Source organism: Aythya ferina (assembly GCF_964211825.1).
Source record: "Aythya ferina genome assembly, chromosome: W".
NCBI classification, from domain to species: domain Eukaryota; kingdom Metazoa; phylum Chordata; class Aves; order Anseriformes; family Anatidae; genus Aythya; species Aythya ferina.
The window spans coordinates 8,278,937-8,296,416 of NC_140313.1; the positions used below are offsets into that span (position 1 = coordinate 8,278,937).

The 17,480-nt window shown below is 47.3% G+C and overlaps 1 protein-coding gene across 1 annotated transcript; it reads left to right on the forward strand.

The window, feature by feature from the left end:
• Nucleotides 1-12,523: 12,523 nt before the first annotated feature.
• On the forward strand, nt 12,524-16,085 carry LOC311426353 (adenosine 5'-monophosphoramidase HINT1-like). Its single transcript, XM_084502810.1, has 3 exons — nt 12,524-12,711; nt 14,930-15,035; nt 15,740-16,085. The coding sequence occupies exons 1-3, from the start codon at nt 12,566-12,568 to the stop codon at nt 15,992-15,994; spliced, it is 507 nt and encodes a 168-aa protein (XP_084358936.1). The 5' UTR covers nt 12,524-12,565; the 3' UTR covers nt 15,995-16,085.
• Nucleotides 16,086-17,480: the final 1,395 nt, after the last annotated feature.

Consider the following 17,480-nt stretch of genomic DNA (forward strand, 5'->3'; position numbering starts at 1 on the left):
TTCATCATGGAAGACCCCCAGAGGGACCACCAGAGACTGATACGCATGCTCCAGTAGGAGGGTTCAGATTCCAGAAGTAATTATAATAACTCCGTTGTGTTTTTTTTTTTTTTTAGAAATAGTAATGAATATGTATTAGTCTAGGAGCATAAAAAATCAGCATCTTGATGTAACGGGTGTGCGACTAGGTGGAGCGGAGACTCCCGGCGCACCCAGCGCTGTTTGCTTACCTCTATTCTTTTAATAAATTGTAAACTTTGATTATAGTCCTCTTTTGGGACTGAGCTATTTATAACAACTTGGGGGCTCGTCCGGGATGGTTTTGGTTCCTGGATTTTAATCTAGGAGAGGCGCCCCACCATTTGGTGGCTCCTGTCCGGAACCAATGCCATTTGAACCTGAATAAAGGTAAGCAAAGATTTTGTTTTTGTTATGAGCTCCCTTGCCGGCTGCAGCATTGTTTTTGCCCGTAATTCTGCGCGCGAAGATCTGGACGAAGACAACAGAGTCGTAAGTGTTTAAGGCGTATACCGTTCGGTTGGGTGGGATTCGGTTGCCTGCGTGTGTGTAAGAGTGTGACTGAGACGGAACGTAGTTCCGAAGCGAGTGCGAAGGTCTTCTAACCGATAATCAAATATTGGGACGTTTGCATGCGCAAACACATTGGAGTACACAGGTGTTAAGTGATCATTTACTAAAAGAATTTGGTTGCATTGTTGTTTTTTTTTGTTTTTTTTTTAAATAGCAAAGCCAATTACACCACGTTGCTTACCTTGTCAGAAGATAAATAAGAAAGTGTTTCGACAAGCAGCCACGGGAGGGAGAAAAACAGCTTATGGGCCTTCCGAGAGAGTACAAGTTGATTTCACTGAATTGCCCAAGGTAGGGAGGATAAAGTATTTATTGGTAATAGTAGATCATTTAATGCAATGGGTAGAAGCTTATCCCGTAGCACGAGCTACGGCACAAATGGTGGCAAAAATTTTATTAGAACACCTGATACCTAGATATGGAATAATACAGTACATTGATTCTGATCAGGGCACACACTTTACTTCTAAAATAATAAGATTATTATGTCAATCATTGGGTATTCAGTGGGAATATTCTAAGTGGTATTGGAATATTCTAAGTGGTATTCTTTATCTGCTAGATTATTTCCTCTGGTGTGGTAATCTAATTAGGTATTCAGTGGGAAAATTCTAAGGAGAATCTCCATCCTTTACTGGATGCGGGGGGGAAACCTTGTTACAAAAGATGAGGAAAAGGTGGAGGTGCTTATGCCTTCTTTGCCTCAGTCTTTAGCGGCAATACCGGTTGTTCTCTGGATACCCAGTACCCTGAGCTGGCAGAAGGGGATGGGGGACTGAATGTGGCCCTCACTATCCACGAAGAAATGGTTGGTGACCTGGTACGGCACTTGGATGCGCGCAAGTCGATGTGGCCGGATGGGATCCACCCGAGGGTACTGAGAGAACTGGCATTGGAGCTGGCCAAGGCGCTTACCATCATTTATCAACAGTCCTGGCTATCGGGGGAGGTCCCAGTTGACTGGCGGCTAGGAAATGTGACGCCCATCTACAAGAAGGGCCGTAGGGCAGACCCGGGCAACTATAGGCCTGTCAGTTTGACCTCAGTGCCAGGGAAGCTCATGGAGCAGATTATCTTGAGAGCCATCACGCGGCACTTGCAGGGCAAGCAGGCGATCAGGCCCAGTCAGCATGGGTTTCTGAAAGGCAGGTCCTGCTTGACGAGCCTGATCTCCTTCTATGACAAAGTGACGCGCTTGGTGGATGAGGGAAAGGCTGTGCATGTGGTCTACCTTGACTTCAGCAAGGCTTTTGACACCATTTCCCACAGCATTCTCCTCAAGAAACTGGCTGCTCTTGGCTTGGACTGGCGCACGCTTCGTAGGGTTAGAAACTGGCTGGATAGCCGGGCCCAAAGAGTCGTGGTAAATGGAGTCAAATCCAGTTGGAGGCCGGTTACTAGTGGTGTTCCCCAGGGCTCGGTGCTGGGGCCAGTCCTCTTTAATATCTTCATCGATGATCTGGATGAGGGCATTGAGTGTACCCTCAGTAAGTTCGCAGATGACACCAAGCTAGGCGCGTGTGTCGATCTGCTCGAGGGTAGGAAGGCTCTGCAGGAGGATCTGGATAGGCTGGACCGATGGGCTGAGGTCAACTGCATGAAGTTCAACAAGGCCAAGTGCCGGGTCCTGCACCTGGGGCGCAATAACCCCAAGCAGAGCTACAGGCTGGGAGAGGAATGGTTGGAAAGCTGCCAGGCGGAGAAGGACCTGGGAGTATTGGTTGATAGTCGGCTGAATATGAGCCAGCAGTGTGCTCAGGTGGCCAAGAAGGCCAACGGCATCCTGGCTTGTATAAGAAGCAGTGTGGCCAGCAGGGCTAGGGAAGTGATCGTCCCCCTGTACTCGGCTCTGGTGAGGCCGCACCTCGAGTACTGTGTTCAGTTTTGGGCCCCTCGCTACAAGAAGGACATCGAGGCGCTTGAGCGAGTCCAGAGAAGGGCGACGAAGCTGGTGAGGGGTCTGGAGAACAAGTCCTACGAGGAGCGGCTGAGGGAGCTGGGCTTGTTCAGCCTGGAGAAGAGGAGGCTCAGGGGCGACCTTATCGCTCTCTATAGGTACCTCAAGGGAGGCTGTAGCGAGGTGGGGGTTGGTCTGTTCTCCCATGTGCCTGGTGACAGGACGAGGGGGAACGGGCTAAAGTTGCGCCAGGGGAGTTTTAGGTTGGATGTTAGGAAGAACTTCTTTACCGAAAGGGTTGTTAGACATTGGAACAGGCTGCCCAGGGAAGTGGTGGAGTCACCATCCCTGGAAGTCTTTAAAAGACGTTTAGATGTAGAGCTTAGGGATATGGTTTAGAGGGGACTGTTAGTGTTAGGTCAGAGGTTGGACGCGATGATCTTGAGGTCTCTTCCAACCTAGAAATTCTGTGATTCTGTGAATATCATACTCCGTGGCACCCACAAAGCTCAGGGAAAGTAGAAAGATTGAATCAAACAATAAAACAACAATTGGCTAAATCAATGATCGAGACACAAATGCCCTGGATGAAATGCTTACCATTGGCACTTCTAAACATAAGAACTAAACCACACAGTGAGACTGGATTATCGCCATATGAAATGTTATATGGTATGCCTTATTCTCAAGGGATGCCTCTAGGCAACAATGTAGTTGAGGGTCGTAGCATCCAGAAATATATAATTACTATTGGAAGGAGATTACAAGAGCTAAGAGAAATTGGAGTGATGGCTCAAACACCACCTTTAGGATTTGCTATTCATAAGATAGAACCAGGAGACAAGGTCTTAATAAAAACCTGGAGGGAAGAATCATTGAACTCCCGATGGGAGGGACCGTACCTTGTTTTACTTACTACTGAAACAGCTGTGAGAACAGCAGAAAGGGGTTGGACCCGCACATCCAGAATAAAAGGACCAGTAACTACCGAAACTTGGAGGGTTGAGTCCGCTCCTGGGGAACTGAAATTAAAGCTAAAGAAGAACTAATGTTCTGGCAATAAGGCTCTGCATAAATTAAGGATGCCAGAAGAAGGGGACAAGCCTGAAGGGAAGAAAGGGAGAAGGCAAGACCAGGGCAGGACTCTCCACTGCGGTGTGTATGGTCTACCGAGGGAGGCAACCCCTACGGGTATTGACTGCCGAGTGAGAGGGCCTCGAACGGACTTCTCCCGCACTAAAGCCAGGTTGTCCCAGGAAAAAGAAACAAACAAGCAAGCAAAGATATGTGTATATAATAAATAAGATTTTTTTTTTAACCTATTGTAATTAGTTTCCCAGGAGCTGGATCACCCTCAAAGGCTGAACAGTAACCCAAGCTCAAATAGATCCTGGAAGTGGGCCCAACCCCTTGATTGAAGGCGTTTCTCACACCCCCACGATACCCCCTGGACGACGCAGAAAGATGTTATACTTCCTGGTACTATTTTTACAAGGGCAATTAAGCCATGGGAATAACTCTTTCATTCTGGGGGAGGAAGTGGCCAAGGCTTTTAACCTTAGCAATTGCTGGGTTTGCGGGGGACCAGGGGGAGCTGAAAGTTGGCCCTGGGTAGCTGGCCCGGTTGAACCTAAGCGGTGGGTTAGTAATTTGAGTGAAGTTCATAATGGTACACAATTCTGGAAAGAGGAAGAAGGCCCGTGGCAATTGCACTCGTCAGAGAAAGGTATATACTGTTTAAACAGAACAGGAACAGTAAAGGTGGGAAAAAGCGTTTGTAAATGGGCTCATCCTGAATGTGGACCTATAAACTGTACAGCAAGTAAAGGAAATGGAATGCTAGGCATGTCCAGCTGAAAAACGGGACTTGGCTGAAATGCTCATATAAGAAAGTTTTTGGACCTGGATGTGAAGCCATGGCAAGAGCACAATCAAAGGGACAATTCGACGTTCAAATCCTGAGTTGTCAGCGTGATAACGCCACTAGGGAGCAGCATGTGGTAAGAGTCTACCGCTGGAGGTGGCAAAATGAGCATGGGACACAAGTGTTCTTTAAACATTTCTGGTCAGCTCGTAATATGACAAGTCGTGAAGGAGAACTTAGTCGTCATTGTGAGTGGGAATCTAGTGCGGGAGCTTGGAGGTGTATATATATATATGAGTACTAATGGGGCAAACATTGTAACAGGACCGCTTGGTAATGGAAACACTTTTATTCCTTGGGGCATGAAAATACAAAGAGAATGGGACGGTCCTTTTCCAAATGGGACGTGGGCTCTAAAGGGACATTATTGGGTGTGTGGCAAACAGGCCTATAAAAGGCTACCAAAGGACTGGTCAGGAATATGCTATGTGGGGTACGTAAGGCCCTTGTTCTTTTTATTGTCACAAATACAAGGAAATCACTTAGGAATAAAATTATATGATGATCTGAATAGAGAAAAACGATCTATTGATGCTTCCTTAGCCGGAGGTAGTGCTCAAAAATGGAGAGAAAATGAATGGCCCCCTGAAAGAATCATACAGTATTATGGACCAGCTACCTGGAACCCGAATGAGGTAATATCTGGAGCCCGAGAACCTATTTATAATTTGAATCGAATAATTAGGTTGCAAGCTGTCCTCAAAATAATAACCAATCAAACAGCGACAGCTTTGGATCTTTTAGCTGACCAGTCCACCCAGATGAGGAATGCTATTTTTCAACATAGAATGTTGTTCTGCTATTTACTAGCAGAAGGGGGGGGTGGGGTGTGGAAAACTAAATGATTCTAATTGTTGCTTACAAATTGACGATAATGGGAAAGTGGTTAAACAGATAACAAAAGAAATTAGAAAATTGGCCCACGTCCCAGCACAAACTTGGAAGGGTATGGATTGGGATTTATTTTCATGGCTGCCTGGTGGACCATGGGTTAAAAGGATGTTATTTTTATTTTTATGTGCTGTAATGATGTTATTATTCATACCTTGTATGATACCTTGCTTTACATTATTGATGCGCCGGATGATAAATAGTACATTTGTAATGACTTCATTAAAAAAGGAAGGGGATATGTCAATTATGCTGCTTAAGAATTGGACCTTCCGAGAACGGACTGATGAAATCCAGTTATTAATGACAAAAGTTGAAAAAGAGACACGAATTGAGGATATTAAAAAGAAGATAAGGGATTGTGAGGAATGTTTTAACAATGCGTGTCAATAGAGAGCTTGAAGGAAAATGTATTCGTATGTTCTTTCCTTGAAGTCTCTGGTACCTGGGGGTTTCAGAACAACTGCTAACTGTTATGACTTCTGAACGGGACACTATGCAAGTCCCTGATATCTGGCCAGGAGATTAAGGAGAAGGGAAAAGCTGAAGGACGGCTAAAAGACAAAGCTCGCAGGGAACGCTGTGCAAGCTTTTGACATGCAGCCAAGGAGTACAAAGAAGAAGGACAAGAAAAAAAAAGCCGGAGAGGAAGACTATGAGGCTTCATCATGGAAGACCCCCAGAGGGACCACCAGAGACTGATACGCATGCTCCAGTAGGAGGGTTCAGATTCCGGAACTAATTATAACAACTCCGTTGTGGTTTGTTTTTTTTTTAGAAATAGTAATGAATATGTATTGGTCTAGGAGCATAAAAAATCAGCATCTTGATGTAACGGGTGTGCGACTAGGTGGAGCGGAGACTCCCGGCGCACCCAGCGCTGTTTGCTTACCTCTATTCTTTTAATAAATTGTAAACTTTGATTATAGTCCTCTTTTGGGACTGAGCTACTTATAACATGATCCAGCTACGTGGGCAGAAGACGGATCCTGGGGCTATAGGACCCCAATATATATGCTTAATAGAATAATTAGGTTACAAGCTGTAATAGAAATAGTTGTAAATAAAACCGGAGATGCACTCGGATTAATTGCAAAGCAAAATACTAAAATGAGGGCTGCTTTGTATCAAAATCGCTTAGCTTTGGATTATTTGCACAAGAAGAAGTCTGTGGAAAATTTAACCTTAGTAATTGCTGTTTTATAGATTGGTGATGAAGGTGTTTCTTCCTAGTAGCTGGTAGAATGCTATGTTTTGGCTTAGGATGAGAAGAGTGCTGATAACATGCTGATGTTTTAATTGTTGCAGAGCAGTGCTTACACCAAGCCAAGGACGTTTCAGCTTCTCACTCTGTCCTGCCAGCGAGCAGGCTGGGGGTGCAACAAGAGCTGGGAGGAGGGCCAGACTGCCGGTAAGCAAGCTTTAATGGCAACTGGCATAGTGTTTGCAGCTGCTGAGGAATAATTCTAACTGGAATAATAACTGTACATTGTATATTGTATATATAAAAGCCCGGGCATTTTTGTTAAAGTATTCTTTTATTCATATGTTAATATGTAAATATGTAAATATAAGAACTGCCATTGAGGTGTTTGTCTAAGGGAACAAAATTTGCCCAGGCATATCATCGGCTCATCAGGTTTAAATGTCCTCAGTGTAATTGTCAACAGGCAGTTAATTTACAGTGGTTTGATTTTATTTGTGTATCTATATATTGTGAATTTTGGAGGGATTGGGATTGACTAGTAAAGAGCTTCTAGGAAAACAGTGGAATATTAACCACTGTAGATTACAATAGGAAATGTTCAAAGCAAAGAAACCCCGAGGAAAAGCCCCCTAGGGTGTATACTAACACATTGGAGGGATATAGTGGGGTGAGAGGGTACAGAAAGTAAAAGAACTCTTATCAAATATTGTAATCAATGGTGGCCACTTTATAAACTAGAGGATGGAGCGGAGTGGCCCCTAAATGGAACTATTAATTATAACACCATATTACAGTTAATGTTGTTTTTGTGGAAAGAAGGAAAATGGGATGAAATATGGTATATTGATTGATATGTTGTTTCAGTATCTTGGAGGGAAAAGGTATGGAATTAAGTTGGACTCAGAATGAGCCTTTGGTGCTGGTATTAGAAAAGTACGGGCTGGAGAAAGATAAAGGAAGTGTTAAAAGGGTTGCTGAAGGTGTTAAAGGTGTGGCATGTAATATTTAACAGAGCTGTTTGAAATTGAATGAGCAGGGAAAGGTGATGTAGGCATTATCTAAGTAACGGTCTAGAAGTTTTGGTATATTTGCATATTTGCTGTGGTGTTTGTTCAGTTTCCCAAGCATCGGGGGGGGGGGAGCAGCCTGCTCCACCAGGGGCCTCTCCAGCGGCCGCAGGGGGGCTTCGGCTCCAGCGCCTGGAGCGCCTCCTCCCCCTCCTTCTGCACTGACTTTGGTGTCTGCGGGGGGGTTTCTCGCTCTCCCAACTGCTGTTAAGCAGCAGGTTTTTGTTTGTTTCTTTGTTTGTTTGTTTTCGTGGATGTGCTCTCACAGAGGCACGGACTGTGTTGCTCATGGCTTGGCTCTGGGCAGCAGTGGGCCCCTTTGGGGCCAGATGAAATCGTCCCTTATCTACCACGGGGAGGTTTCTGGGTTTTTCTCACGGGGGCTGCCACTGCAGTTTCCCACTCCCACACCCCTCACACCCCCCCCCCCCCCCCCGAACCTTGCCATCAAACCCAATACACTGGGGAACAGCTAAGTCATTACTGACTTGTAAAGCATCAGGGATTAAATTAACTAATGAAACCCTAAATGTGATGGGGGTAGAAGGTACTGGGATAACAGTGCCATTTTTGGGGAATACTAAGCTGAGACCAGGGGATAAAATGATCACTGGGCAATTATTGTATGTATCCAAGGCAGAAACTAACTTGTTGGGAAGGGATTTGATGATTAAATTGGGCATTCAAATAGTAAATTGTTAGACTGGAATAACAGTGTTATTAATGGAGTGCTCTCAGGCCCTGAGAGCAAACCTCTGACTGGAAAGACTCTGAAATGGGGGTGGAAGCAACAATATAGGTGGACAATTTTACCTCAGGGGTTTACAGGGCCACCTATCTATTTGGGTAAATTCTAAAAAAGGTTTTGGAGCAATTACAACCTCCCAAGGAGGTATTAACGTTACAAATATGTGGATCATTTTAAGGAAAATCGATACTCCCTGATGGGAGAGAAATGCTGAATAAAGTGATAATGAGGCAAATATTAACTGTTTTACATCAGAAGAGTCACTGGGAGGTGCAAGCAATGTGTGATGTTGTTCTAAGAAAGCATGTCTGCGTAGGAATATATACTTTAGGGAAGCACGCATGCAGAGGATGTACTATGTGTCAAAAGGTAAATAAAAAGGTCTTCTGTAACCTATCTTGAGGGGGACGGGAGCCAGGGCTTTGACCTTTCCAAAATATACAGGTAGACTTTACTGAGTTACTTGTTTGTCCTAATTGACCACGTGACTGAATGGGTGTAAAGCTTTACTGCAAGGATTAAAGCAGGCCTTAGAGATTGAGTGGGATTTTCACAGCCCCTGGCACCCTTCCTCTTCTGGAAAGGTAGAGCGAATGAATGGTGAAATTAAGAAACAACTAACAAAACTTATGCTGGAAACTAAGGCTTCTTGGGTAAAATGCTTACCCCTTGCACTGTTAAACATATGGACGCAGTCCAGAACTGATGTAGGAATTTCTCCTTTTGAAATGCTATATGGTATGCCCTATGACTTGGAATTGCCACTTGATCACCCTCAATTCTAATTAAGACTTGGAAAGAGACTTTTTTTAACACCACGATGGGGAAGGCCCCTATGTTGTTTTGCTTACTACAGAAACAGCCGTCCGGACTGCGGAGAAAGGATGGACACGTGCCAGCCGTGTTAAAGGACCCATCTGTGACAAGAAGTGGGAGATCGCTCCAGGAAACAAAGACCTGAAGCTCACATTGCGACGAACTCGATAGGTACCGTGGGTTAAGGTAGAGGCTCTCCCCTGAAGAACACTACTGCTGCCGAGAAGAACTAAAACCTCGTAGTTGGCTGCAACCCAACTGACGAGTGAGGCAGAGGAGTGAATAAGTGGGGAAAGACATGGGCCTCAGCCATTCCTATCGGTATTTGGGGGTTCTCGCAGTGATTTCATCCTGCGTAGCGACTCAACACCACCCCCACCAACCTTTTAAATGGACTTTAAGTCGATTCGAAGATCAACAGGTTATTGCAACCCAGATAACATCGGGGGGGGGGCCAAGCTTTACTTCTACACTGTGTCAGCTGATCTCGAGGCCCCGATGCTGGGAATATATGGGATTTTATTTCTGCCCAAGTTCTAACCTGGGAAGGGGGTACTGTAAATGCCTGAACGTGTATTATTGTGCATACCGGGGGTGTGAAACCATTGCTACAGACTGGACACTCGGGGCTGGTCGGGATAAATTCTTACAAGTGGGATATGGGCTGCAAGCTTGTAACCGACAATTGGATCCCCGTTGCAGGTGGTGAGGGCATGGTATAGGGTATACAGGAACCTTCCACGGAAATAAAGAAATTTGCAAGGTTCTATATATAAATCTAACAAACTCGGACGATACTAGCTGGGTACTAGGAAAAATGTCAGATTTTACGAACACGGAACAGATAGGGGAGGACTCATACTAATAAAGAAGGGAAAACCCGAGACTTCCAAGGTAGTCGGGCCTAATAAAGAGTTACTAGGGGAAGGTTTGGTTGTCCAGACTGTAAATATACCTGGGACTGCCCAACCTACTACAGTGTTTTCTAGTAAGTCGACAGAGTTATCCTTTCCCACACTGCTTCCAAACACTGTGGAAAAAAAAAAAAAAGGGGTCGTACCCGAGAGTAGTATGTGGAAAGTTATAAATGCTAGTTTCCAGGTACTAAATCAAACTAATCCTGAGATAACTGAAGGGTGCTGGCTATGTGTAAGTGTTAAGCCCCCATATTATGAAGCTATAGGAGATATGGGGAGGTCTGAATATTCAAATGAGTTAAATCCTTCCAAATGCAGTTGGGGTCAGGAAATCGGGATAACTTTGACTCAAGTTACGGGAAAAGGTAGATGTATCGGCACAGTTCCAAGAGATAAAAATGATCTGTGCCATGTCACTGAAAAAATGGACCAAACACACAAATGGTTAATTCCTGCAAATAACACTAGGTGGGTATGTTCATCGTTAGGAGTCACTCCTTGCATATCTTTAAAATTGTTTAGCACATCTCATGATTTTTGTGTACAGGTGGTCATTATACCAAGGATTCTATACCACACTGAAGAGTATATGTATACCCATCACACAGTGGCTGAATACCATCTGGTAAAGAGGGAGCCTATTACGGCCGTCACCTTAGCCACTTTAATGGCTCTGGGGGCTGCAGGTGCAGGAACTGGAATTGCTTCCCTGATAAAACAAAGCCAGGAATTTACTTCTCTACGCATTGCCGTAGATGAGGATCTGGCCCGTATAGAGCAGTCAATAACAGCTCTGGAAAAATCGGTTAGGTCATTATCCGAAGTGGTACTCCAAAACCGTAGAGGGTTGGATTTGATTTTCTTACAACAAGGAGGACTGTGTGCAGCCCTACGTGAAGAATGTTGTGTATATGCAGATCATACTGGGGTGGTAAGAGATACAATGACTAAATTGCGAGAAGGATTAGAAAAACGCAAAAGGGAAAATGAGGCTCGTCAGAATTGGTATGAATCCTGGTTTAATTACTCACCTTGGCTTACTACCCTGCTATCAACCATAGCGGGGCTCTTGTTGTTACTTACATTAGCACTGACTTTTGGACCATGTATATTCAATCGAGCAATCACAGTTGTGAAAAGCCGATTAGAGGCAGCTCATCTTATGCTCGTGCGTGCTAAGTATGAATCTTTTGAGCAGGAGAAGGACGACGCAGAAACTTTGATGCTCAGCAAGCAAATATTGCAAAAATTCAATGAACAAAATATGTTAGAAAAAGAAACTTTGTGCATCACTTGTTTCATACACGTTATTATTAGTAATACTATTATCATAATGATTGTCTTTATTGTTATTATTATTATTTATCTGTCTTTATCTCAACTCACGGGCTTCGCTTTCCCGTTTCCCCGTTTCTCTCCCCATCCCAGAGAGGGAGGGGAGAGGGTGAGCGAACGGCTGTGTGGTGTTTAGCTGCCGGCCGGCTTAAACCACAACAGAAGGAAAAGCTGTAAATGAACTTGTAAAAGAAACGAAGAAAATTGCACATGCCCCAGTTCAAACTCGCTATGGAATCGATCTAGGAGGATTATCGGGGGGCGGGGGGCGCGCTTTACGGGTGTTGATTGGCTTACTAAAATTGGGATGGTTGTACTGGGGGATATGTGGAGGATTTTAATAATTCCATGTTTTACCAGCCCAATACACTCGGTTATACAAGGAATGCAAATACCTGCGGTACCTGTTGTGGGAATAGAAACGTTGTTTTTGCAGAGTTCCGCTGTTTAGAGGGAAGGAACGTGGTACTGAGATATGCTTGCAGTGATAAGAAAGCTTAGCAGGCGACCTCGTAAAATGCAGACAACCAGACTCCTTAGGACAATTAGGTGAAAATGGCGGTGTCAAGTCAGATAAGTGAAGAAACATTACCACATCAGATAGATTGTGAACCTGGATTACCCCCTCAGTGGGGAAACGGGGGAGGGTCCTGTCATCAAAAAGCATATAAACTGTGTTTTGGAACTAGTAGGCGCGCTCTCCTGCTTGTGGGGCGCCCGCCATTGCAATCAATCGCGAGTAAATTACTACTTCACTGAGATCCTCGCCTGAGCCTAAGCTATCGGCTACGGAGTGTTTCTCGCCCTCCCTTCCAACCCAAGCCACGCTATGATTCTACGAGCGGAGCGCCTGTTCTGTGGAGCTCGTTTCCCAGCCGTGCAGGGCCCAGATTCCCTCCGCGGAGCCGCCCAGCCCGTTTTCGGGCGCCCACTTCCTCCCTCCCGGTCGGCTCCCTCCGCGCCCCGAGGGCACGCGACCTCCCTGAGCGCCGATAAGCACCGGGTCGACGGGAGCGGAGCCGCCGAGAGGGCGGGGACAAGGGAAGAGGGCAGGCGAGGCAGCCAATCGAGGCGCGGGGGCGGTCGGCGGCGATCTGTCGGCCCAATGAGCGCCGCGGAGGGCCGGGCCGAGTGCGGGAAGCGAGGGGGCGTTGTACCGAGCGGGCGCCGTCATGGCCGACGGGATTGTTAGGGCGCAGGCCGCCTGGCCCGGTGGCGGCGCTGCCGCTGCTTTCGGAGCTTTCGGAGCGGTCGCCTGCAAGGGCAAGGAGGTCCCCGCCAACGTTCTCCGTGAGGATGAGCGGTCGTGGACGAGGAGGTAGCCGCGGCGTTGTTGTGCGAGTCTTTCCTTCCTTTCCTTTCCCTCGGCCGCTCGCAGGCCCTCTGAAACGAGGGCCCGTCGCGGGTCCCGGGAGTGCGGCAGGGCGGGTGGTGGCCTTGCTGCGGGAGGGACGGACGGACGGACGGACGGTCGGTCGGTCGGGGTCTCTCCGGCTCGTGGCGCTCTCTACTGCAGCGCCTCTAAAACGCCGCGCTTCTTCGGTGCCTGCCCCCGGGGTGCCACGGCGCGTACTGGGTCGCCGGCGCAGTCGGTCTCCTTGGGGGTTCGGACTGTATGCATATAGGCAGTGAGCATCGCAGTAGTGACCGTAATCAGTCGTTTCTGCGTAGCAGAAATGCAGGTCTTGATGCGCCTCGTGATAGCGTTCTAGAGACGCCCCGGCTCGGCTGTGCTAGGCTTTGGTTATGGCACCACCCCCACCGCGCACACGAGCGCGCGCTCTCTCCAAAGTGGCTTGTGAAAGGGAAGAATTGCAGCTTTTCCTAGCTTTCTTAAACACCTAGAAACCAGTCAATCCCGCAGGCTGCGAGAGCTTCCCAGCTCTCATTTCCGTGCTGGAGGTGGACCGTGATAAGAGCACGCTGGCGAGGTTCACTGATGCTGGTGCGCCGCAACGTGCTAGGAACTAAGTGAGCAGCTGCTGAGAGTTATGAAAAAATTGCAGATGTTATCTGCAAGGTGTTAACTCTAAGTTAGTGTCCAGCATAACCGTTGTTGCTGTTTTTAAGTTTGAAATGCTAAAGATAGGACAGTTAGGGATTTCCTCTGCTTCTGATGGCAGGGTTTATCTGCAGCGTGGAAAACAGGCCCTTAGTGAAAGGGGCTGCGTTGCCCGCTCTGCGTGCTGACTCGTAGAATGGTTTGGCTTGGAAGGCACCCTTAAAGATCATCTAGCCCAACCCGCCTGCCGCGGTCAGGGACGTGTTTCACTAGATCGGGTTGCTCAAAGCGTTGACGCGTTGCTTGGAACAGCGCTTTCTTAATAGGTCTCGGTAATGTTGCAGCTGCCGCCCGTTTGGAGTATTGGAAGCGTTCAACTGCTCTCCGGAAACCGTGCTTGCGGTAGCGCCCCGCCTTTACGAAAGGGCGCGTTTCCTGTCTCCTTCGTGGTGAAGGCTGCGCGAGGAGTGTGCGTGTGTGTGTGTGTGCGCACGCGCGTCTGTTTTGACTTGGCCGTACTGGCTGCAGCAACGTATGTAACCTGAACGCTGTGCTTGATTGGAGAACCAGGCCGTTAACTTGAGTCTGATGAGTGACTTGAGAGCAGACAACCTACTCTGACCGCTCTTAGTGCGACGCGTTTCCTGGAGGACGAATTAGTTGCAGTTTCTCGCTTGGTCTCAACTTGAGGTGGGGGGAGGGGGCGGGGGCTTAGAACCGCTTTTGGAGCGTAGTTGGCTCTAGCGAATGGTCTTGAATTTGCTTAGCTCGCTGTACCGAAGGCCTGTTTTACGGTTGAGCGATGTTATAGGGAGGAGCGTGAGGAAGGCTTATAATTCTCGATTGTCGTGCAGTGAAAGGCGATGGTGAGTAAGAAGTACAAAGCATCTGTGGAATTGAGTCTTATTGGCAGTGTTTCAGTCGCATCTAAAACAAATAAAAATAGCGGAAGTCGCTAACCTGAAGTACTCGGCTGTCTCGCTGCCCCCGTCACCTTGCGCGCTGGATCCTGCTTCTGGCGCCGTATGCAGTTTCTGTCTGCTGGTGATTTGGGGAGTTCCCTCGCAAGTAGTTGCGAGTTGATGGTTTCCTACAGGTCGGTGGTATTCGTGTTTCGAAGGTGATGCCTTGGCCTCGGTCTGGAGGTGTCTGACGTCGGTCCAGCCGTAACGGGCTAATTTGGAACGTTCCTTCCCCTGAGTACGTGGCGTTCTCGAGGACGGAGAGTTAATACGGCCTCAGCCGGATTACTCCAGGTTCTTTGAAGATGCCTTCCTGCCTCTGGCCGAGGCAATATTTGGACATAACCGAAGGACAGTTAGCCATTGTTTGCCGCTTGTGTGTCTTGTGCGTAGAAGGTAGAGAACTTTGCCTATTCAAAGCTCGCTTAAGAAGAATCGCTGTTTTGTCGTGCGCGTTTGGGGCGCCTGATAATCTGCTTCGGTAGGACGAGTTCAGTGGGGCATAGTGATTTGCTTAAGCTGTTGCCTTTCTCTGAAGCCGACTACGTTTTAACTGTTTACTCTTCCTCCAGTGCCTTGCGTTCCGTGATAGTTCGCCTCAGGCTCCAGTGTTTTTTCCTAGTCCTTCCTGAGAAGGCAGTTGTCCGGTTATGTGAAGCAGACGATTCTGGTGGACCCGTGAGTACTGTGGGAGCTTTCTGTTTGCTAGGCTGGCTGTACCTGTAACAGGTTTGTAACTTCCTAGACTCTTTCCCGTCCCCTCTTTTCCTCTGGCTGTTGCAGAGGGGCGCACAGTAGGCTATTTGGGGTTGTCCGATGCTGTAGTCTTTCGCCTCTAGCTTGTAATGGAGTTGAGCTTTTTGACTGAGAGCAGTGATATAAAGCGATGCTCGTCTCCAGCTACGCGCTTGCAGTGCAAAAAGCAGCGTTGTTCCGGCGTGCGGTCTGATGCCCGTTTTCACGGTTTCCGGACAGCGGGGGTGGTGCCTTGACTATGCAGAAGAGGGCTTGGGGTTTGGGCAGGTCAGAGGCGAGGAAAGGGAAAGCTGGTTGAGCGGCGCTTGGGTGTTTGTTTCGCTGTTAGCTATGCAAGTCAAGTTCCAAGGCTCTGTGAGCCCACGCAAGAGAAAAGGCACCGTGAAGCTTTTATTTTCCGACAGAGTGGCTTACGTTGCCCGAAGCTATGACGGGGGCTTTAAGCCCCAAGACAAATTCAGCTTCTGTGACTGTTTTGTAGTCTGTTACTGTCTAGAGGGTAGTTCAAAGAGCGGCGGTTGAATTGTGAAGGATTAGCTAACCGTGTTCTGTGGGTGGTTCTCCGCTCGCATTCATTCTGTGCGTCGTGGCACAGCACGTTAGGTGACGTTATTTCCTTTTTCCAGCTTCTTGGGCGTTTCGTGGTTGTTGGCAAGAAGTGTGCTGTTAACCTGGACCTGACCAATGGATTCCGGATGGCTGTGAATGCCCACCCTTGGGCCCTTCAGACTATCGTGTACATCTATGTATTCTGGGTGGCGGTCAGTTGGGCCGGCCTCCCGGCTAAGGTTTTTGCACCGCAGGCGTCACTGCACGCGTACGGGTCGCCGCCGAATAGGTTTCATATGTTGCCCATCAGTCTAGCCCCTGTTGAGGTTTGATTTATTATTTTTTTTGGACGGCTGTCTGTGGAGGGTAATAAAGAGCTTTTGAGCAGCATTTGCACAATAAAGATGGAGCATGGGGATATCACCTCTGTCTTGCGTGTCTTACCGATGGAAATAGTTCCGCAAGTTAAAACGGCGTCTCCCTGGAGCGCACGTGCGCAGAATGTTTTGGTCCGTTGACAGTGTCGTGTAGGTGGTGGTTTGCCCATTCATTTGGAACGCGAAGCTAGAAGCGCTCGGCGGTCCTGTGGGTCTCCGTCTTCCTAAGACGATCTAGGATGTGCTGTGTGTTTGAGGCCTTGCTATCTTCCCCCTGCTCCCGAATAAAAGCGTGCCCTTTTATTGCGAAATAGCCGCGTTGAGGACTGGCAGATGTAGAACCAGAGAAGAATAAGGTTGGAAGAAAGCTTCCAGGCATTGTCTGTTGTCTGCCCCTGTCCCGAGGAGGAGGCAGAATAAACTCTACCGGGTGTAATTTCTGACAGGTGCTTGTCAGCCTGTTCTTGACTACCCTAGGAGTTTTGCTACCGCTTTCTTTTCGGTCCTCCTCGTGGGTTTCGCAACTTTGAGAAGGAATTCCTCCCACAGGATGTAGAAGGCTCTGGGATGCTTGAGTCGGCTTCTGATAAGTTCGAGACTCGGCTGCCGTTCTCTTTATTTTTTTTGTATTTATTTTTAGTGTCTTTTTTTTTTTTTTTTTTCCCTAAACGAAGTCCGTTGTTCAGTAACTAGAAGAAGGATTAGCTAAAGGCACCATAAGGCTTTTAAATGCGATCACCTCTCGTGCTTTGTTAGACCTCTGGCTTCGCTCTGCTCCTTGTTTAATCGCGATTACATTCAAGGCTTACTGGAGCGTGGGAACGTTAAAATGCTATTAAATACTCTTAGTGTTTGAAACTTGCTAAATGAAATGATTTTTGTGACTCCGTTCCTCATAAAGAAACTTGATTCGTTAGCCAACCACTAGAACAGGCTGCCCAGAGCTGCATCCAGCCTGGCCTTGAACGACCCCAGGGATGAGGCATCCACGACCTCCCTGGGCAACCCATTCCAGTGCCTCACCACCCTCTGAGTGAAAAACTTTCTCCTAATATCTAACCTAAATCTCCCCTGTCTTAGTTTAAAACCATTCCCCCTTGTCCTATATGATCCTTCCTTGATAATAATGATTATTATTATTAATTAAACAATTTAACTAAAGGGGAAAAGAAAGGGGGAAAGGGAAAAAAGGAAAAAACCAAAACAAATAAAGGCTACGTGGAAGTGCAGAGGAAAGAAATTACTCTCTACTTCCCACAAATGAGCGATGCTTGACCACGTCCTCGAAGCAGGGCCTCAACGTGCGTAGCCGGTGTTTGGGAGGAAGACCGACGTTTTCACAACGAGAGCCCAGCCTTCCCCTCTTCTTCCTGTTTCCACCTTTTATTGCTGAGTGTGACATCATACGGTATGGAATATCCCTTTGGTTGGTTGAAGTCAG

What these genes read in the sequence shown, in the direction of transcription:
- LOC311426353 (XM_084502810.1), top strand. Translation starts at nt 12,566, where the DNA reads ATGGCCGACGGGATTGTTAGGGCGCAGGCCGCCTGGCCCGGTGGCGGC. An exon ending in GAGCGGTCGTGGACGAGGAG is followed by an intron (nt 12,712 to 14,929) that starts GTAGCCGCGGCG and finishes CTCTTCCTCCAG; the next exon opens with TGCCTTGCGTTCCGTGATAG. An exon ending in CAGACGATTCTGGTGGACCC is followed by an intron (nt 15,036 to 15,739) that starts GTGAGTACTGTG and finishes TCCTTTTTCCAG; the next exon opens with CTTCTTGGGCGTTTCGTGGT.